Source organism: Columba livia, chromosome 2 (assembly GCF_036013475.1).
Source record: "Columba livia isolate bColLiv1 breed racing homer chromosome 2, bColLiv1.pat.W.v2, whole genome shotgun sequence".
Classification (NCBI taxonomy): Eukaryota; Metazoa; Chordata; class Aves; order Columbiformes; family Columbidae; genus Columba; species Columba livia.
In genome coordinates, this window is record NC_088603.1 from 98,423,300 (window position 1) to 98,446,007 (window position 22,708).

General features: G+C 40.0%; 1 protein-coding gene across 1 annotated transcript in view; it reads right to left on the reverse strand.

Moving 5' to 3' along the window:
- Positions 1-24: 24 nt before the first annotated feature.
- Positions 25-22,708, reverse strand: part of AHRR (aryl hydrocarbon receptor repressor) — a 93,808-nt gene continuing 71,124 nt past the window's right edge. Inside the window, exons 5-11 of the mRNA XM_065052938.1 lie at positions 19,926-20,015; positions 18,523-18,652; positions 17,043-17,176; positions 15,449-15,648; positions 13,791-13,909; positions 12,702-12,843; positions 25-10,105 (exon numbers count right to left, since the gene is read on the reverse strand). Coding sequence (XP_064909010.1) covers positions 8,986-10,105; positions 12,702-12,843; positions 13,791-13,909; positions 15,449-15,648; positions 17,043-17,176; positions 18,523-18,652; positions 19,926-20,015 — 1,935 coding nt within the window. The 3' untranslated portion in view covers positions 25-8,985. The remainder of the gene's footprint in view (positions 10,106-12,701; positions 12,844-13,790; positions 13,910-15,448; positions 15,649-17,042; positions 17,177-18,522; positions 18,653-19,925; positions 20,016-22,708) is intronic.

Below are 22,708 nucleotides of genomic sequence, written 5' to 3' on the forward strand. Positions count from 1 at the left end.
ATAGGCAAGAAGGCGCTCGTCTCAACCAATGGGAAGCCTGAGCCCGCCCACCCGGAGAGGCAGCCCCGCCCTTCCCGGCGGCGTCCTGGCGCCTCCTGGCGGGGCGGGCGAAGCCAGCGCAAGCGAAATAGCGGGAAAGAGCGGGAGTGTCGCACCGCCGGCGTGCCGCGGGGAGTCGTGGAGGCACAGCGTTATGTCGGTTGGAAGAGACCCTGAAGATCATAGAGTCCAACCATAAACTAACTGTAGCACTAAACCATGTCCCTGAGAACCTCATCCAAATGCCTTTTAAACCCCTCCAGGGATGGTGGCTGCACCACTTCCCTGGGCAGCCTGTTCCAATGCCTGACAACCCTTCTGTGAATAATTTTTTCCTCATATCCAAAGTAAACCTCCCTTGGTGCAATTTGAGACCATTTTCTCTTGTCCTAATCACTCACTACTTGGGAGAAGAGACCAACCTCCTCCATGCTACAACCTCCTTTCAGGTAGTTGCAGACAGCGATCAGGTCTCCCCTCAGCCTCCTTTTCTCCAGGATAAACAGCCCCAGTTCCCAGTCCAGGGCCCACAGCTCAGGCCTGGGGCTTGCAACCTCCAGCCCTGAGGAAAGGGGCAGGAAACACACTCCGCCAGGGTTTTAATTTAAATGCAAATATTTATTTTAAAATGTCTTAACTTTACACTTCCAACTGGTAATAAATGTAAAATATAATTTAAGAAATACACTTGAGAGTTCCTTCTAAAAGCAGACTGAGAAAACAGTACAAAATAAAAAATAAACACAAACAGAAAAGTGCACCGGTTTTAGCAAAATTCCAAAATATCAAACCCAGTTTTTACTGCCTGTTTTTAATGAACCTGCTAGTGCTACATCGTGGCATCCGCTACACTCATACACGAAGCCATATGGTGGATACTGGTTGGGTTACGCGTTGCCACAGGTATTTTCCTATTGACTGTTTCTGCCTTTGCGGGAGCAGCGGGGTCGACGTGCGTCAGGGCTGGGGCTGTGCGGGCCTTAATGCTTCGGCTGTCCCGGCAGCCAGTGTGTGTGTCCCGGTCGCATGGCTACATGCAGACCTTGTGCACACAAATCTGCACCTTTCCAGCTAATGCTCAGGTGTTTGTGGCGTTCTCTCCAGAAATGTGCCTTTAAATTTGAGTGTCATATGATACCAGTTAGGCCAAAACTGTTGATGAACCTCTATGCACCTTTTTTTTTAATCATAGAATCGTTTGGCTTCAAAGGGACCTTGAAAGAGTATCTAGTCCAAATCCCTGCAATGAGCAGGGACATCTTTTTCTCCACTGTATTTCCTTAGGAGAAGGAGGAAATAATACAGGATTGTAAGTGGAGTTTGACGGCAATTTATACCCCTTTTCAAGATGAATTATGGAGTCACATTAAAATACTTTATAATTATTTGTGTTTCTAAATCTAAAATGGACTTAATGAAAACACTGCATTGTACATGTTGTTTAATTCTTCCATACCCTCCTGAGAAAACATAATATATATATTTAAAAGTGCAATTGCACAATGAAAGAATAAAAATGTGTAGAAAAAAAATGAGAGAAGCAACAAAGGAGAAAAAGGGTTCCTTGATTTTTTTAAAAGAGAGACTGGGTCTAAACACAAAAGGATTTGGCGGTATCTACACTTGCAGAACCGAACTGTTGGTGGTAGCTCCAAGTTTCTTGTCAGTGCAGCCTCCTTAAGAGAGGACATTTCACCAGCAAAGTGACAGAATCACAGAATCACAGAATCGACTGGGTTGGAAAAGACCTCAGAGATCATCGAGTCCAACCCTTGGTCCAACTCTAGTCCGTTTACTAGATCATGGCTCTAAGTGCCATGTCCAATCTCAGTTTAAAAACCTCCAGGGACGGCGAGTCCTCTACCTCCCTGGGCAGGCCATTCCAATGCCTGACCACTCTCTCTGTAAAGAATTTCTTTCTAATATCCAGCCTAAATTTCCCCTGGTAGAGTTTAAGCCCATGCCCCCTTGTCCTGTTGCTAACTGCCTGGGAGAAGAGACCAACCCCCACCTGGCTATAACTTCCCTTCAGGTAGTTAGACTTTTTCCTGTTTTAGGAGTACGGCTGTGACTAATGAGTACCTTTGTCTTCCTAAGGAGAGCAGGGAGCAAATAGGGGATTGCACTTCTGCCTAATGTTGTTTTGGCAAAACTTTTGAAGTATGCCTGAGCTTGAAATAAAGCTACAGATACAGAAAACAGAAAGAGTGGAGGCCATAATGTATCATACTATAAAATCAAGAAGGTAGAAAAGCCGGAAGAAGAAAAAGCAAAAGTTGGTTGGTTTGTTTTTTTTTTGATGGATACAACTGATTTTAAGGAAGAGAGTGTTCTTTGGTTTTCTTAAGAAGCTGTCTAGAGGGAAGGGGTGTGAGGAAGGACCATTTCAGAAGAGGGAAGTTTATTGACCGTGTCGAGGAAAAACTGAATATTGTTCCTGAGAACTGAGATAACTTTTTGCATTTTTTAAGTTCTTTCTTAGAAAGACAATTTTTTTAAAAAACCACACAACAGTTGATAGTTGCCTCTCCTTATCTCACACTTTAAATGAACAAAGGGAAGACACACACAGGCTCCAAAAGTTAGGAAAAAAAAAAAAGAAGAGGTTCAGAAGGGAGAGTAGTGGGATGAAGAAGAGAGAGATCAAGGTGTGACCTAAAAAGAGGCAGAACAGCAGTGTAATTCCTGACAACCTCCTGTGCAGAATGGGGAGCTCTAGACCAGACCCTCACCTGATTTTTTTTTAACTTAGCCTTTTAATTAGTTAAATACTATTAGTGTGACTGACTAAGCAGCTGATGTTCTTTCCATTGCCTTCTGCCACATTTTTGTATTAGGTGTTGGAATGCCATAATTCTACCAATGCAAGTGTGAAGAAAATGGAAGTTTTGGCTGCTGTACAGCTGTCACTGGAGTCCTGCTGCATCAAAGAAATCCTGAGAAACTTCAGGCTGGACAACAGAGCTACAATGACCAGCAGCAAGAGAGTTAATGCAGGCACTAAATTTGCCGGAGTTTCAAAGGGTAACCCCAGGAAAGGAGCAGGAGCACTTAGTGCCTCCTAGAATGATGTTTTCTGTCTGATTGATAAATACAGCTTCGTACTGAAGTACCTCAAACCTTGTTTTCAAGAAATTATTTTCAGCCTCAAAATTTACAAATTCAGTTCTATGGAATATATAAGGACATGATTTCAGGACACAGTAGCAGTGGGTGATCTTTTTCCTCCCCGAAATTTGTTTTAACAATCTCTTTTTTTACTTTCTCTCCAAACCTCCACCAAAAGAAAGTCTTTGCCTAAGCACAGGCAAGTGCTTGGATCTCCATACTTAGGGAAGAAAACAAACAAACAAACAAAATCTTTGTGATTTTGGTATAGTCTTCAGCCTGTCAGTGCCAATTTTGTTCAGAAGCATTTCTGACAGTATGATAGGGAAATGTAATTATAATAACAAGAACATATGCCACGTGTATTCAAACATGACAAAGATGTGTTTGCCAGGGTGGCAGTCTCTATGAATATAAGCTACCAGCAGCCCTCTTATAGGAGTCAGTGAGACAAAAACCTTGTCACTACAACCTGAGTGTGGCCACCTGCAGAATCTCTTTGCTCACCACGTATTACAGAAGTCTGCTTCAGCTGCGACACACGATTTCACACAGGACTTTGCAAGATTTAAAAGAGGAAGAAGCTCCAGGGAAAGAAGTTCCTTTTCTAGTGAGAAGTTTTCTACAATCTGGTTTAGGGTTTTTGTCTTAACATAATCAGAAAAGTTTTTCCGTTTCTAATGTTTACACTAAGACAGTGGAGAGAAAAAGAGGAAGAGAGCAGGAAGACGAGAAAAACAGAACAACAGCTCCATTCCTCCATCATTCTGATGATGGGGTTTTTAGTTATGTGATACTGATGAAAGAAAATGAGTATGTAAACTTCTGCCCCACTACCTAAGGCAATGTATATACCTATAAGTAGGGGAAATCGTGTCTTTTTGACTACTTCAATTACAACATCACACATTGTTAAGACAATAGCTTTTCCAAAATAACTACAGTGGGTGAGGCTGTCCTACTTAAGTTCCAATATGGCTTCAACACAAGGAGTTAAGAAAGGCTTCTAGGCAGCAGAAGCTGATCTTATCCCACAGGATATTCCCTGCCTCAGGCTTGTTGCCTCCCACTTAAGTATTTTAAGCGTTAGCGATTTCCAGAAGAATTGCACATGCCCTGTCAATCCCAATACTGTATCAAAGGATCAGCACTTAAAGTCTTACTGACCAGGCCTGACCTGGCAGGCCTCCCTGTGCCATCCGGAAGAGACTCAGTTCTAAGGATTTTAAGACTGCATCACTGTGTTCTAATGAAGGATGATTAAAGCATAGAGATATACTTCACATTACCTTGTTACAATCAAGGAGTGGGAAGTCAGTCTTTCCTACAGAGGATTTAGGTGCAGTCCCTTGATCTTTCCTTCCACTAAGTCTCTGAACTGAGGAGGAACTGAAAACAGCTTAGCCCTTGCATGCTGCTGCCCTCACTTCAGATTTTCAAAACAAAGCTCCGCTTTGGTATCCAAAGGGTCTAAAGTGAGTATAAATTATTGATAGTGTTATCTACAGTGGGGTTCTGCCCCAGTTCCAGCCAGTGGTGTAACTGCATCCCAGCAGACCTTAGAAGCAGCATGAAAATTTTTGCTGCACAAGCTTACCCTCCACTCAAATCAAGTTGGTTTTCAGTAAAAATAATGGCTTACAATGGTGTATTTCAGTAGGACTACCATTTGCATGGTGCTCAGCAGCTGTTTGCTGAGAGCTAAAATCAGGCCACATTCTCAGCAAAGACAAGACCTTAATCAGCAGCTTCAGCATTGGTAACAGCCTGTGCTGTCTGTGCACCGAGTAACAGTTCAGAGGGAGATACATTCTCAGAGCTTTTAGAACTGCTCACCTTCCATCCCCAAAAATACGCTCCCCAAATGCCAGAATTCATGAGTTCGTTCTGTCTCAGCCTCTGGAGAGTTTATGGCTGAAGAAGTTTGAATGCTATCATCAGTCAGGTGTTGGAGGCACACACTGGAAAAAGAAAGGCATTTCTTCCAGCCTGAATGCTCCAAGTTCATATCAGGCAAGCGTTTCACTAGGCATTTCTTCTACGAGAAGAATTTTGTTGTTGTTGTTACAATAGATGCATTGGGAGGCTCCTAAAACAGACCTTAGGGCTGTGCTGGAGGGATGCAAATACCAGCTCATTAAGGACAAAGCTAAACACCAGTGATTGAAAACAACTTAAACCCTGCTTCTCAGTGCTAGTTTTTAAAATAATACCAAAGCAACAACAACTGCTAAGAAAATGTAACCACTTAAAGCAACTGCTCTGTCTTTCATGCTATTTACTGATCAGTGTCAAGGGATTGTGAATGTCTGCATACAAAAAGGTTTTATAAGACTGAATCAGTGGCAATTTAACAGGGCACAATGCAATGTCAGATTTCAGTCCAGACTCAATCCAGTGCGTATGTGGTGTGGAAAGGATGAAGGAATATCTGTGCCTTAAAAGCAGATAGCAAGAGGTTCCTTTTTTTAGTACTCGTGTCCTCTGTTCTTTCCAAATGGTGTGATATACCAAGAACTTAGAAGGAACTGGTCTTTATTTACTGTCAACAGTGGTTAGTGATTGTCCAAGAATAGGATAAGCTGCCATTCTCTATATAGGCACAGTTTTTAGGAGATTGCTGCATGTGTGTCATAACTTAGACTGGAAGGAATTCTACTGATAACACATTTTTAATGGAGTAACGACTCTGCCACAAATTAAGTGGACCAAATTCAAATGTGATGTGCAGGATAAGTGTGTTTTTCTTGGGTTCAGGCTGTATGGTACGATAAGGAAGTAAAGGTGACTGCATTAACTCAGTGGGGAGTCAGAAGGTGACATCTCACTTTTGAGTCACACATTCATCCATCTGCCTAGAAGAAAGCCATTACGTGTCTTAGATTAGGTTCTCTTACATGTAGAAACTTAATCTACCTCTATAATGTCAATTAAGATGTGTAAAATGTGACCGGGTTTGTTGGAAACATGGGAAAAGTCATCTCAATTGAAATAAACCAGGAAAGCCTTAGAGTAGATAGAGTTATGTCAACAAAACAGCCTTTATTCAGTAACAGAGAAATCTATAGAGAACTTCTGTTGTTAGTATAAGTTACTCCCTCACTGAAGAGAGAAATCTGGCTGGTACAGTTGTCCCACTGTAGTCATGCCAGGAAATATTTCTAAGCCCAGACAAAGCATTCACTGACACAGCCCTCTACAGCAGGGGTGTCAAACTCGTTTTCACCAGGGGCCACATCAGCCTCACAGTTGCCTTCGAAGGGCCAAATGTCACTTTAGGACTGTATAAATACAACTACTCTTACAGTCCTAAAATGACATTCGGCCCTTTGAAAGCAACCGTGAGGCTGATGTGGCACCCGTTGAAAATGAGTTTGACAGCCCTGCTCTACAGAATTGTACCTGGTGTGACCACTTACACCTGTGTAACATGGCACCAGCATGCCCAGACGGGTATATCATAGTGTTTTACAGTCGTGTTAGAGCAATGTAAATGATGAGAGAAGGTGCCAAGTAGTGTGAAACTAGACCCAGGTGCTCTCATTCAGAGGGCTGTGGCAGTGAGTCCAAGCGCGGAATTAAACAAGCATCTTGTCAGCAGTGATGCTGGTGTGTCCTCCACTTGCCCCAGCCATCTAGTCCCACCCTACCCTGTCCCCACACTGTCCTATTTCTACCAGGCAGCTGCACAAGGACTCAGACTTGAGAACATGGCGCGGTTCACAGCATGACCCTTGCAGTGGCTGGACGGCCCTGGCCGTATGTTTGGAACTGGGACATAAGCTGTGCCACCACTGAACGCCAAGCTACGGCCTCAGAGAGCTGCTCTGAGAGAGTCTAAAAGAAACCGCTGGATCAGCAAGGCAGAGTTGTGCAGCACCCCTGATATTTGACGGTCTCACTCTATGTGAGTACACAGTTTGCTTGCCTGGAAGTATTTTTGTGATTTGGATTAAAGTTATGTGACATGAACAGTGGTGTATCAGAGAGCGGTGTAAATTATGATCTCATCTCTGAAAGGGGTCTGATGTTGCATTGCAAGAGTATCAAGGCAAGGATATCAGACTGTCTCAAATAAGAGGCAGCACATATCTGACAGAGAGCTGATGTGCCTCAGACACAAAAAGAGAGAAGTTCTCATGGCTTGGGTATGGTCAGCTGGACTATGGCAGATTTAACTTGAGCTATGGTAAGACATTATTGCACTTCTTTACTGTCCACTCTTCCTGCCGGGAACACTGCCTTCAGCAGGACAGTCATCAAAAGGTACATTATCTAAACCATTTCAGTGAAAAGTGCAGCCTTTCAGATCAAACCATTGTTCACACGTGCTTAAATGACATGCAGAGAATGTATATCTTTGCATCTGCCAACTCTAACCTACAGGCAGTAATTTCTATCAAAAGAGAGGCAGTCTTGGAGAAGAACAAGCTCCCAGGTGCAGAACCATTCCTCTACCTGAAAACTACATTTATCCCACATATTTATAGCATTTGGGAGAATTATATGCCACTTTTCTGGCATGTAAAGCCATTCCCATAGTGACTAGTAGATATAGGAAAGAAGACATTATGATTTTTTATAACATTTTGAAAAAGTAAACGTTCATTATAGGGCTTCTTTCAAAAAGCACATGTACATCTAAGCTTTTTTTTTAATGATGTGGTTTTTACGTAGGTGAAGTTGATATAAAGTGGAAATAGTGCAATTTTTTAAATGAAAGTTAGTGCAGGAGTCAAACTACAACAACAACAAAAATCAAACAGAAGTTGTAGATTTCTTGATTTCTTTTTTCTTTTTTTTTTTTAATACATCACTGCCTGGGTTCAAAGGAAAGTGTATGGATCTGTTTTCAAAAGCACCGAAGTGCTTTTGAAAGGTGCACATCCTGCAATTAGCTCTGGGTGAGATTAAGATTTTCTTTTGGGAATGGAAGCAGGGTGCTTTCGAAAATAACGTATCTCATCTTAGTGTGGGATTTGGTTTTGATATAAGGTGGCAATGTCTAATAAGCTGCTATCAGTCAGAGATACTATCAAATAAAAAAGTGCATTTCTTTTGTTAATGTTACAAGTAACAGCAAGGAAAATAATTGGAGAAACATTTTCATATGTACATTTAGCAGCACTTTGTAACTCATTTATAGAAGTGGATAACATCCCGTTGTTCAGTCTTTCAAACAGCAACATGAAAGGCTGATGGCTTTAAAATCGACAAATATGGGCACTAAAACATTAGTATTATCAAGAAAACTTGGGAAGAACTTCAGTTTGAAGTGACATATTGTATTGGGAAGCCCTTGCCTGTTGGCATTAATTTCTGTTGAGATAAAGGAATAGCTGATGCATCTTCTCAGAGTAGGGAAAAAAAAAAGGGGGGGGGGGGAAGGAACAAAAACTCCTAAGGTAAACTGGGCACACTGGAGACCATAAACATTTTCTCTTTGCACAGAGGCATCGCATCAGCTTGAGAAAAGCAAACAGGACAAAGGCAGGAAACAGAAATAGCTAGACCTTCATAATGAACTGTAGACAAGAAAGGAAAGATTATGAAGACAAATGAGCAGGTATACCTGTGCAGTCAGTAAGGATTATTTTTCTGTGCCTGAGGTTTTATCTTCCTTTCTCTTCAAATATCACTATGAGAAGGGCAGGGGGTGGGGGGATGAAGTGTGTGTGTGTCTGTGTCTGGTTTTTCTCACACACAGATGGGCACACACACACACACACTCAAATTCTTTCCACTGGCTTTTAATTTTAGAAACTCATTTAACCCAACCGGATGAGAATCTACAACTTCTTACTTTTAACATTATAAATATTCCAAATGTTATAAAATCTATTGTAAAAATGTACATTCAGTGGTTTTATGAGGCACAGGACCTGCAAATGTATTTTCGGGGAAGCTCACGTGTACTCTGTTCTGTCCACTGTTGGACAACGGTGGAGAATCCAGGGGCTCACGCTTGATTGCTTGAACCAAGCAGGGGTTTTTAAATTCCCAGGGCATTTTAAAAACCTCATTATTCTGCTCTTTCTCCTCCCCCGGACTGGGGCTGTAGAAGTGGCTGTAGCACGTCGTGTGCGGCAGGTCAGGCAAGCTTTCCAAACACCCGGAGGAGTTCTGAGGGCAAAACGGGGCCACCTCCTTGCTACGTGAACCCTTGCAAGATCTGTTCAGGTTTAGGTTGTTGGGATGATTCGCCACGATGCATTGCCAGTTATGTGGCGTGTAAAGGCAGTGCCGTGGTTTCTGACAAAGTGAGGCTGGCTCACAGAGGTCTGGTTCTGTTTTGAGGTTCACTCTATTGGGGTAGCTAAACCCCGGCTTTCTCACTGAGCCGTTCTCATCCAGCCAGGCTCGGTTTTGCGACGTCAGGTAGTTATCAGCAATATTTTCAGAATCAGAATCATGTTCGGTTTTGATAGGCATCTCCAAGGGAAAGGGTGCATCATAGAGAGGCTCCGAGGATACGAACGGCCTCTGCAGTTTCAGATGGTCCGTCGCATAGTTCTCGGCACAACGCTGTTGGGCACCTGAGTAAGACTGGCAGCTCTCTGTGCTCCCCCAGTGGGAAGGGCAGGTTGATGCTAAATTTAAGAAGCTTTGGTCTCTGTTGTAGAATGATCCAGCTCTCCTGTTTGAACATGCGTTCAGTCGCTGGCTCATAGGACAAGAGCTTGAGTTTCTTAAAGTCCAGCTGCTGTTTGTGGTGCAGTTGTTTTGAACGCCTAAATGTGATGTGTTAGAACTGAGAGGTTCCTCTGGCATAAAACACTCACCGTTTGTGTGAGGCTCAAGCTTCACTTTTACATTGTCTTGTTCGTTTTTTACTCCTGTCCAGTTAAGATGCTTCCACTGGCCCAGAGTTTCAATGGCACTGTTATAAGAAAGTCCCTCCACGCTTCCTTTCAAACTGGCAAAACCACTTGGTACCTTCAGTTGTTCATCTTCTTCCCTTTCAAAAACAATAGGGAAAAAAAAAGAAAAAAAAGTCAATCAGAGGCTTCTAAACTGATGTTTCGTTGGATACAAATGGAGTGGCTCAACATACATTATAAATGATACTTTGCCCTCAACTTAATAGAGGACTCTCACACTCTTGTCCATATAACCTTTGCATTTGTTCAAGAGGAAAAAGAGTGTGCATGAATCAGGGTGTCAGCGTGTGTGCACAGCTACCTTTCTGTGTCACTGCTTCATTTAAATTCTGACATGCACTTTTTCTTCCATTTCAGGCACACAGTTCACAAAGACTTTAAATATTATAGTACACTATGGGAACTACCTTGCACTTTTGTTCTTCCTTTAAAATATATCTAAATAATATTTGTGTGAGGAGAAATCTAAAGATAAAATGCAAAAAGTATCTTAAATGAGATAGATTTTGTTAACAAGGAATTATTTGGATGCACAAGAACTTTCTGGTCAAAGTGATTTGAAGGAGAACTGCGGCGACCTTATATTTCAAGAATGCAGAGATAGCTGAGAGGAAATAAAATGCCTGAATTAAGCATCCAGAATAGTCACAGATGTTCATATTGGGTGTAGGTTTGTTTCACATGTCTAACTTAATTCATGCTGTCTTTCCTTTTCTAAGATGGCCAGTGAATTAATTTTCCATGGCCTCTAGCTGAAGTGCTCAACATTAGGGAAGAGCTCTGGCGGAGAATGTTGCCTGAGCATTTCCATGTCCGATGAAGCAGTTTTCAGAACTTGGGGTCCAAATATTCAGGGTCAGGATTTGTCTGGAATTCACTGACGTGCTGATTCCCGACCAGGCAGGATCAGTGCTATGAAACCATCCTCTCCTTCTTCAGACAAGAAGTGGACATCTCAATAGGAAACAGAGCATGAAAACCTGGAGGGTTAGTAAGGGGTTTAGAAGGCTTTTCCTTAGCTAATTACTAGGAACCTTTTCCTTGGGTATGGACTCAAAGTGCAAGTATAGGATTTTCCAGTAGAGGGAGTTCATGTTGTTACAAAGAGAGAGTGTCCCACTGTAATAAAAGTACACCAAGAAAGAAGAATATTTTCTCTCGTTTTTTCCATGAGGTATTGAATATTTTCAGTCCTCTGCTAAATATTGTTATTATTGATAGTCCTGAGGCGCAAATGGTGTGATACAAGTTTGCTGCAGAACTTACTTCTCAGGAAATGGTCTAATTGGGAAACCATGAACTGAACAAAATGCAATAGTCACAAAAGCTTAAACCCCCAAATGAAGACTGTTACGGTGAAATAGTATCTAGTGAAAATTCTCCAAAAGAGTATATGTTCCCAGAAAGACAGCATACATGAAAAAAAAAATGTGGTAGTAAGGATGAAGTCTGTTGCAGACTATTAGGAGGACAGAACTGAATACAACCCTCAAGGCCAACCCTTGTAACATTTCAGTCTGCAGGAACTGTCAAGCACAAAGGAAGGATTTTAACCACTCGGGGTAAAAATGTAACTAAATAAACATCAAAGAGCATGCTCAGGTACACACACATATACACAAAAATTGTAAGTAGAAACCTGAATACAAGAAAGAGCCCTTTTTAACCAGCTGCTTAACAGAAGCTTATTCCCTCACACAGCAAGATGACACTTGTGCTTATCCCAGCAAAGGTGAAGAGTTCCACCACCCTCAGGTGGGAGCTTCTCTGCTGTTCACATGGACGCTGGGCCTGCTGCCCGCAAGCGATATCTGCTCTGGAAGTTCAAAGACTTTTTCATTTATTTCTCTCACCTCCAAGGTCCAAAAGGAAAAGAACAGAGCTAACAGCCACATATTTTTCCAGTGGGCCAGCTGGTGCCTGCATAGGCCTCCTGGCCCCTGCTCATTCTGTCCGCCCTCTTATCTCTTCCCTCAGACCAGCTTGAAGAGATACCTCAACAAGGCCCAGAGGAACTGGAACAATCCCATGCGGGAAGGAAGAAAAGACTATTTGGAAGGAAAGGGTAAAACCTGGTGGAGAGGTCCTCGTTGAATGCAAATCTGTGAGACTGGCTTCAAATCCAAGGCTGAGCCTACAGCCAACTAGATGTATCTATCAACATAAAATGAATGTGAGCATTCCTGTTTAGATTATGTTGAAAATCCACAACTAAAGGCATGAGTTCAACTGTCACCCAGGAGGGAAAAAACAAAACAAAACATCACAGCTTAGCATAATCAAATGTTCAAATGTTAAAATGTAGTAAAAGGATACCAAATCAGCAAAGAGTTTTGGCTGCAAAGTAAAACAAGACCCAAAAATACATTTTTGTGCAAGAAGGTCAAAACGTATTAATAATAAAGCATTTTATTTTTGAAGTATTCTGTTTTAGTATCTATGTGCACTCAACTTCAGAAGAAAAAAGACTGAAGAAAAGAAATAAATATTGTTTAGGATTATAACAGCCATTTGATATGATCCACAACAAAAATGTATATTCATTTCATAAACCCTTCTCAGACAGCTCTTCTCTTAGGTCACTACAGTCATTTTAAAGATCTTATGCATAAAGAATACATTCATTTTTCTGAAATTCAGATTTTTTTTCATAGCATTGGAAAATATACTTACTTCAACATTTGCTGTTGAGCAAGGACATACTCTGAACAACCACTTCGGTAGAGAAATTGAGTGTTAGCTTGAACCCAGACCCAGTGATCTTCGTTTGTTTGTACTTTGACTAAAGAAATGCCATTTTCTCCGTTATTCTTTGCTACACAATTCAAAAGAAGAACTATTTTAATACAAGCAATATTTAACATTTTTTTTCTCACCTAAACTATGGTGAATGTTCACAGGTTTCTTTGCTGCCCTGGAATCATCAACACAGGAAAGTACAAGCTAAAATATGTCACAGAACTAGACAAATTACATTAAAAATAAAATATTAAATACCTAATGAGGCAGTTTGAAACACTTAAACTGTAACCAAGGAGTTTTCAGTATTAGTTCATTATCCTTTTTCCCTCTCAGTACTACACTGACAAGAAGATGTTCATGAAAAATGGGGCTATGACAGAGGAATGGTTTTAAAGAAGTTAAAGTTTTCCAGCAGGTATGACAGAAGCCTGAGTATAACTCTGCTCAAGAAGAAGTTGCCCATTAGGGAAGACTTGCTGTCAAAATTTTATCCATCGTAAAATTTGAAATGCAGCCTAGACTGTCAAAGTATTGCCGCAGCCAAACACTGGGAAAACATGAGGCAAATCTGCTAGCAAACAGTGAGTTTTAAAGACAATACATTCTGAATTTCCTCTGGTTTTTGATCTTTGTGGAAAAGTAGCATTTGTAGCATATGATCCAGTTTTCCTCGAGGAGGCATAGATATGGTAATCTCTTATTAAGATTTTCACATAATCTTGTTAAATTCAGTGCTGCCAGTTTTAGGGAGCATACATTGAGTATTCCTATTAACTGTGATTTTTCATATATCTGTAAACTTGGCATTGCAGTATTTCCGCTCACTCCAAAATAGCAGACTGATTCAGCGCTATCTTTTCAGGTGGACAATCTGTTTCTTTTCCATTTTTTTACAGAAGAAGTTTTAGAGAGTAGAAAAAAGAGAGCATGGGGACCAAAATCTAGAAAACCTAACAGGGAAAAAGGCAAGGTTCTTTCTCCATGAACTATATATAATCCAAAAGTGTTTAGCAGACACACCTTTGATTTGGTTTTCAGCAATCTGTAACATGTTGGTGAAAGCTGCACCTTCATGGTGACTGTTTCTTCCATATGATTCTGCTGCTTCACACAGGCCTGAACTACCTTTGGAACTGGAGCTGTAGAGGACAGAAAATAGAAAAAATTCCTTGTCAGGGAATGACAGTAAAATCACAAACTCTGAAAGATGTGATCTTCAAGCTGTTGACTATTAGCAAAGACTTATAGTTTAAATATATAGTAACCAAAACTAAATAATTTTGCTCATGCCTTACTCTATCTGGAATGATGTTTCAGCTTGAATGAAGCCAAATGCCGTGTATATTGTGCTCTGCCTGTTCAAGGCACATTCAAGATACATACATCACACTCACCAGCAACACACTTACGAGATAACGTGACTTCAGTGTGAAATAATCATCATATGATTTGAACGGATTTCTTCCAAACTTTAGTTCAAAGTGCATATTGGGGTTTGTGAAGGGAGCAAAGTCTACAACACCGCTTTACAAATTTTTCCTTTATTAAGACCATTATAATAAATTACTATATAAATTTGCCCACCATCCCTGGCCAACACGCCTCAGGTGTGAACCAAAGCAAACGGTCAAATGCCCACTTCATTCCTGTCAAATTCTTGGCCACTATCCAGTCAGTTAGTAAAACTGAAGTAAAGCAGCTCGCTTCTAGGAGCTGGATTCTGATTGCCATTTAATTTCTATTGGGCCACTGAAAAACTGGCAAATGACTTTCCAACTCTATTCCAAAACCATGCGTAGTCCCTTATATCAGCCTTCCAGTAATTTAATTATTGTCAAAAGGATGTATGTGCTAGAACCACATTACACGCCTGGATGGTAAATCCACACATACACACAAGCATATTCTAATTAAAAGCAAAATGATGAGGCTGTCAGTCACACTGATGAGCATTTTACGTCACAGCAATGGACCTCATTGCTGTAAGGTTATATTTAACCAAATTAGGGAAAACATAATCCTAGCCCCAAACATCATCTAAAATTCAATCATAGAAGAGTAAAGAAAGTAAGTGTTAGGAAGGAAATGAGTCTGAACACAATCTGTCCTGATCTTCTGTGATTGCTACCAAGTGACCAGCCCCAGGCCATTTAGTGAAATTGTAGATTTATGTGTTCATAAGCCTTCTGTTGTAAGATAAATACATACACCAAATACGTCTCATTAAACTCTACGTGAACATCCACCCACACACACATTCATTCAGCTTTCCAAAGTTTTCTGTTGTTTGCTACCAAAATGCCCAAGTCCAAACAACTGTGCTACCAGAAGATACTGAAATTTGAGAATTCTCAGTAAAAATACTTTTTCTTTTCCATTTTCACAACTAGTAGGATGACATTGCATTGATAACTTCTGAAGGTTAGGAAGATATCCTAACTTTCCCGTTTTTAAATAAAATTATAAATATACTTAATATGTATTATATATAAAGTGCAATATACTATATTATAATGTAGTTATTATGTGTTATGTAGTTAAATCCAGGTAAGTTATTCACTTTTTCTAAAGAGTTTTAAAATGGAGTTACTTAGCCTAATTTGTGCTTTTAGCATGCTTAATAAACATAAAGCCCTTAGTATACTTTACTAACTGCTAAAAGATTAATTTGCAAATACTTTGTATTCACTGCTGCTGCATCATCAGCTTTGTGTTTTGCTTTCACAAGCAGGCTTTTCATCTTCATTTCTGTCACAGAAGGGAGCAGAAGTGGTACCACTATGCAGAATAAGGACAGCTGAGGTGGCAACACTGTTCCTGATGAGGACTTCTTCTTTTGTCCAAAAAGAAACTTTAGTTTGCCTTGGAACTGCATCGTCTGTTAGTAAAAAAAAAAAAGAACATCTTAAGCGTTTAGTATAAACATTTTAAATGTGCATACAACCTAGGACCATGTTGTTTAACATTAAAACCAGTTTTGAAACAGGGAACAAAACTAAGAATATCATTATCTTCGTGCAATTTAAGCTACTCCATTTCAGAGGCATGGTGAGTGGAGATATTATCAGCAGTAAAATGAAACATTTGTAGTTAGTTTTGGGTTGCGGTTTTGTTTGTGTTTTTGTTGTTGTTTGGTTTTGTTTGTTTGTTTGTGGTTTTGATTTTGTGGATTTGTTTTGTTTTTTTTCCTTTTCTCCTGTGTACTTAAAGTAGAAGTTCTGCGTTACGTTCTGTTTGCTGAGCGGGGCAGTATATGATGGTGCAAACAGCTATTTGCTCTGTGCCTCACTCTGAAGCTGGAAATATTATTTTTCTGTGTTCTGTTCTCTCCAGTGAGATGGTTCCTAAGTTTCTTTCCTCTTGCCCTGCCTTCTCCCTGGGAAGCCTATGGACTGGCACAACCCAAGGGCTGTGCAGGCAGACACCAAAGAAAAGATATGCCCAAGGTAGCCAGATACAAAGTACATAGCTTGGAAGGAACCATCTATTCCTCACCTCAAATCTTCATAATAATGAGAAGGCAGAGATCAAGCTAATAGCAAGCTGCTGCCTCTCAGACAAAAATAACCTACCACAAAATCAGTCCCTTTGAGTTGGGGCATTTTCCAGAGCTACAAGGTTAAAACAGGGGTGCAAAAATGACTAACTGGTACATCTGTTCAGACCAGAGTCTTCCAGCAAGGGTACATCGGAGACAGAACTTGCATTTCCCCATCTCGTGCTGATCCTCTCATTGACTTTGTACATGTCGTACTTTGTAGTAAGAATCAGCACTGGTCTTTACTAAGCAAATGGGGAAGTGATTTCTATAAGTGAGCCACTCTTGGTAAGGATATTTGAGCAGCATGTGAGAGATGCTCTAATTCTGTTTTTTATTATCGAAGGACCCTTTACAAAAAGGGAAAATGGATCATAATTATTCCTATTCCTTTAAGCAAATATTTTGTCTAGAAATTCAGGTTTGCCACACTTGTGCTAGGCCTAGTACAAATCAATAATGGTATTGTCCAAAAAAGCTTAAAATATAAAAGTTTGTAGATGCTTTCAATTTTTAAATATTGCAACCTTCTTTTCTCCCATCACTCTTTATATATATTGATAAATGTCTTTATAATAGATGTTTCTTTTTAGTGTAGAGCAAATGAAAAGTGCATCCTGTCCGTGACTCTCCACAATATTTACATTCAATATTCATGTTCAAATATTTTTCATACAAAGTAATTAAAATCTAGTGTGTCATGACTGCAGTTCTCCAAGTGCAATCATACTTACAAGGAAGCCAGAAGTACTGTCCAACAAGCAGCGAACTCGGCAGACGAAACAACGAGTTAAGAAGGAAGAATAATCTGTTGTCGTGCTGTCATTCTCTTGTGCTTTAAACAATTTGCTGAGAATATGTTCTTCTCCTAAGAACAACAGTGGAGGCAATATATATCAGATCACACTAAGAAAGAACGAAAATGTTCTGTGGCCAATTGAAGAACCTGTTATGGCAATTGCTAAAAATTACTTTATGGAAGGGGGCGAATATTAAATTGTATCATGTATAGATACATCTACACGCGCTCTACCAAAAGAAAAATGAAAAGCTCTACAATGGGTTTCAGGTGAGTTTCTTCAGAAACTTCAACTTATTTCCTGAGTTTTTGTGATTTCTGGTGTTGCAAAGCAGGATAACAGATGTTGCTGGTTTTGAGTTCAGAGATCACAGAAAATACATTAGAAAAAGGAATGAAATAAAGAAAAATGCTAATGCAAGAAAAAGAAATGAACGATCACTGATTAGCTAATGTTTAACTGTTGCCTCCTTGATTTTTAACGAAGCATTTTCCAGTTCTGGACTACATGTGCATAGCTTTTGAAATACTTATGTCCCAAAAGACACAAGTATTTGTGCAGTAGTTCTGAAGTTCTCCACTGTATATATTAGGACAAAAATTCGAAATGTTCTGTAACTTTTAATAGTTTGAAATATTCATACATATTGTTTTGTTTTCTGTGTACTTCCTACAAAATCTTGCAAAGTTCCTCAGATGTCTGAGGACTCTTGCAAAACACAGAAACTGCAAGAAATTCTACTGAAGTTTCACGATTGTGTTCCTGAGGACTTCATAAAGGCAGCTGAAGGATTGCTTGAAAGTTTCTCCCCACCCTTATCGAGACTGTGCTTCCTCAATTTCTTTCCTCAATTATTTCCTCACATTTTGGTTGAAATGAATACATTTTCCTGAGATCAATAATTCTTTATAAAGTTTACAATTTCGACCCCATTGTGAGAAAAAAATCCATTGCTAAACCTACTTTTTTTTTTCTGAAAACTCCTATCCACACAACTCTGCATGGTATAACAAGTGGCAGAAAGTTGTGTGACTGCTGTGGTAGTGTACAGGAACATTTAGCATGGGGTTCCTTTTCAGTAATGAGAGAAATACTAATGTCCTGATCAGTATGAACAAAAGGTTGGTAGCATGAACAATGGTGCTGTTCATCCTGCATGGGTAAGAATATTCGTAGGTATATTAGTCAGAGAAAAATAAAGGAAACATCAACTTTACAACCTCAGTATCACACACTACCTTATAAATGTCACACATCAGGAAGAAATGTCATCTGTGGGATGAAAACATCATAAATGGCCACTATGTAGCTTTGCAGTGAAGACTTGATGTGGAACAGACGGGTGTAGGTGGAGTGCAATTATACAGTGCTTTATAGTGGTGCCTATGTTTCCAACCAGCATATACAATCCCACCTGTTTCTGTCTGTAGTTGCTGTCCAGACAACATCTGGGGAGGATTCATGGCCCAGTGCAGTTGTCTACAGAAATCCTGGCGATCATCCACATGAATGTAATCATATATGTTTTGGTGCATTACATCAGTCTGAAACAATTACAACAACAAATTTGTAAAGGCAGTGGGGCAGACGCTTATCTTTAGGTTGATAATTTCCTTAAAATAATGACTGGTGTAAGATACCTTCAGAGCAATGATTGATTGAGAAAAGTTATTTCAGAGGCCCCCGCTTTTCACATCTGCTTTTTGACTTCAGATCCTAGATTCTACTCTGAATTCTTTGTGCATATGCAAACATGACTCATAGAAAGGTCCAACTGACAGCTAGTGAATAGTGGTGTCCCCCAGGGATTGATGCTGGGACCAACCCCGCTTAATTTCTTGATTAGCGAATGATGGGATCGAGTGCACTGTCAGCAGGTTTGCAGAGCGTACCAACTAGGGAGAGCAGGATGGCTACTCAGACCTTGTTGGGCTGTAAAAAAAGGGCTGACAGAAACATCAGGAAGTTCAACAAAGGCAAAGTTCTCCCTAATTTTGGGTACCCCAGGAAAAGGAAGATACCGAAGTGAGCCCAAGAGTGTGCTACAAAGAGCTGGAGCACACGACATATCAGGAGAGGAGAGAAGAAGAGGGTTTGTTCAGCCTTAAGAAAAAATTCAGGAAGAACTTACTGCTGTCTACATCAACCGAACGAGCGGGTGTAGAGAAGACAAAGCCTGCCTTTTCTCAAAAGAACAAAGTGGGAGGACAAGAAGCAACAGACACAAATTGCAACATGGGAAACTGACATTTGTTATAAGCAAAAAGAAAAAAAATTACGGTCAGGGTGGCTAAATACTGGAACAGGTCTTCCAGAGGGGTCATAGAAACTCAGAACTTGACTAGATGAGTTCCAGATCAACCCGCTCTCACTGGATCTGCTTTGAGCAGGAGGTTGGACTAGATGACCTCCAGAGGTCCTTTCCATGTACATGGTTCTGTTATTCTGTGACTTTACAATAGATTTATTCTACACAGGCAGCCAGTCTAGAACAGCAGCATCTTATACTGAAATTGAAAGGAAACTAATCTAAACAAGCTAAATCTTATTTTTACAATATATCATGCTTCTGTTAACAAAAGCTTTCCAAAAGGAAAAACATCACAAGGAATTAATCTTCACCTGTCAGATCACCAAAAAAAAAAAGGAAAGTTAGTCTGAAATGGCATAGTAAAATGACTTAATTTCAGTAATAGTGTATGTCTAATCAGCAGTAGAAGGGTAAGGCAAAAAACCCGTGAGTGCTGCGTTTTAGAAAGCCCGTTATCAGGAGAGACTCCAGGAAAGTCACTACAGTATATTTGATAGTATATTTACCTGATGAAACCCTAGATAGTCCACAATCGTTGATGATGCATAAAATATCATTCCATCTGCGCTCACCACCAACGCAAAACCGTTCAGTGACTAAAGAAGAGAAAATAAAATCATTAAAAATATATTCACAAAATAAAGTGTAAAATGGATGTAAAATGTAATAATTTAAATAATATTCTAGATACAAAAATCACCCTGAAAAAACGTTGGACATCCAATTTTTGCAGAAAGGCCTTTTTTTCCTAAAACGAAAAGATTATTAATAATCCAGAACATGCTTTTTTCCTTTTTTAAAAAAGTTAAGATAGCTAACTACAGTGTAGCTACCATATTACATTACTAGTTTACTATCTACTTTAAATTTTGTTTGTCATTAATTCATGTAATTAAAAGGTGGTTTTAATTTTAATGTAAAACATCACATTCCATATAATTGTTTTGAATTTATATGCATTGATACATATAGATAATATAATAATCTCCAACAAGAAAATGATATACGTGTGCTGTTGTAGCTATGACTTTAAAACTGGATGTGTATTTTAAGGTATGGCTATTTTCTTAAGCTTCTATAAAAATACATAGCATAATTGCATAAATGCAATGAGTTTAAAAAGTAGGCAATAAATATGTCACTGATACAGACCAGTGTTTAGTCTAGAAAAATGCTAAATTAATTCTCATAGATTCAGTGATGCAAGGAAAGCAACCAGAGAAATCCAAAACCAGAAGTAAGGTTTAAATGAAACACACGACGCGAACATTAAGATCCATCACGCTGCATGCAGACTAATTTTGCCTTTCTTCCATTGATAAAGGTTCAGTAACAACATTCAGGAGTTGGACTCGATGATCCTTGTGGGTCCCTTCCAACTCAGGACATTCTATGGTTCTCTGAACGTATCTTCACTCCAGGCTTGCATTCCAAGGTAGTTTAGACAATAATTTCTTGTGATGGTTTTGAGGACTTTTCAGATTACAGTTCAAATGGCTGCTGATGAAATACCACCGTATTATTATTATCCTTGCTTCACCTTTCTCGCAGTTTACTGTTGTAGTGATGTGCCTATTAATCCTGAGTTAATCCTGAACCACAATGAGGGCAGATTTTCAATTGCTCAGTAATCAGATACACGGACATATTTTTGTGAGCTTGGTTCTGTTTTCAGTTCCTAAATAAGGACCAGATTTCCAAGACTGCTCGAAGCCTGTTCCCACTGTGACAATGGTGGGCAGAATTTCAAGAGTTTAGTGCACAATAGGCCGACCTCCTCAGAAGATTTGGCCCCAATCACAAATGTGGAGCACCTTAGGAAACATGGCCCATGGGGACCATACATAGCCAGGGCCTCTGCACCTCGAAGAACATGTGAAACTGTGACTGGAGAAATCTAGTGGAGAGACTGCAATGGCTTGTCTATGTTTGCAAAGAGCTGTAGCAGCAAGTGGTTCCATCAAGTCAATACCAACCATGAGGCATCACTGAGAACAGTCAAGGGCAAATCATTTTCAGCTCCGGGTCAGCTCCACAGGTACAGATCCTTTCCAGAATAAGTGTTATCTCCACTTAGTTGGGTTTGTGTTGAACACTGGTTATCCCTGTTGACTCTTCAAGCACAAGGAGTTGCTGGACTGGTGTTATTTTCTGCTCTAAATAATGCCCAGATCCATCCTAGCACCTCACCAACCAGAAGATATGTCAAGATTTCTACATCTTCACATCTGTGCCTTTCACTGTGCTGAGAGGAGCCTTCATAAACGGTATCTGTCATATCCATTCCCAACGTCAAGTGGAGACAAGAAAGCATTTTTGGCATCTTGTCTCTGGACTCATCTTCAGAGCAATGAAACCATCAGTGATGTGATGTTAGGAATTTTATTACATTTTGAACATCTGGCAGGCCTTTTAATTTGAACAGACTAAAAATTTCCACAAGTTAACCATAGGACATGTAAGGGAGCTCCTTCATGCAAGTGTCTGTGGCTGTTACCGTGCACATTCCAAAAGACCTCCAGTCCCGATCATGCAGCTGGGACAGGCAGAAACAAAGAACATTAAAGAAATGTTCCTAACCTGAGCAAATTAATGCACCAAGCCCTATCTGGGAAGGCTTAGAAAATGCCCCCAAGATCTGAGTATGATCAAAGAATCTCACACAGTATCATGCTGAACATCTTTATAATGTGCCTTCTGTTGTCCTGCAGGCAAGCTGGAGTTTTTCAGCCCCAGTGGGAAATATCTGGGGGAGCATCTGCCTTTGCCAAGGACTGCTTTTATGAATCAAGAAATAAATACTCCTATTTGAAAATGAATCTTCTTAATCAAACATATGGGCACATACTCTTTAGGCCCAGACATGTAGCCTAAGAGATCAGTCTCTACCTTTAAGATGTAAAACTTGCTCCCCTATAGTTTAAGGTGGGCAGCTCTTTCTTTATACACATTTTTCTTCCACAAAGCCAGAGTTGGATCAGGTACAGAAGTTTGTAAAAATGAGAAGGGGAAATGGGACCATGTGTATTTCTAAGGATTTAGATGAGTGGACTGGCAACTACATCTGTGAGGTTGGAGTAGGTATTATGGAAGAGCAGGGGAGAGCAAGAGGAAAGAAAATTGGAGGAAAAGTTCAAGAATCCATGTGTTTAAATTAAGCCAGAAAAAAGTATGGATTCCAGGGAGGTATGTAAATAAAGAGAATTACAAACTTCCCCCATTTTGTTTTTGTTTTGTTCTCAAAATGCTAATGTCCTTTTCTGAGTTAAGATCACTCAACCAAGTACTG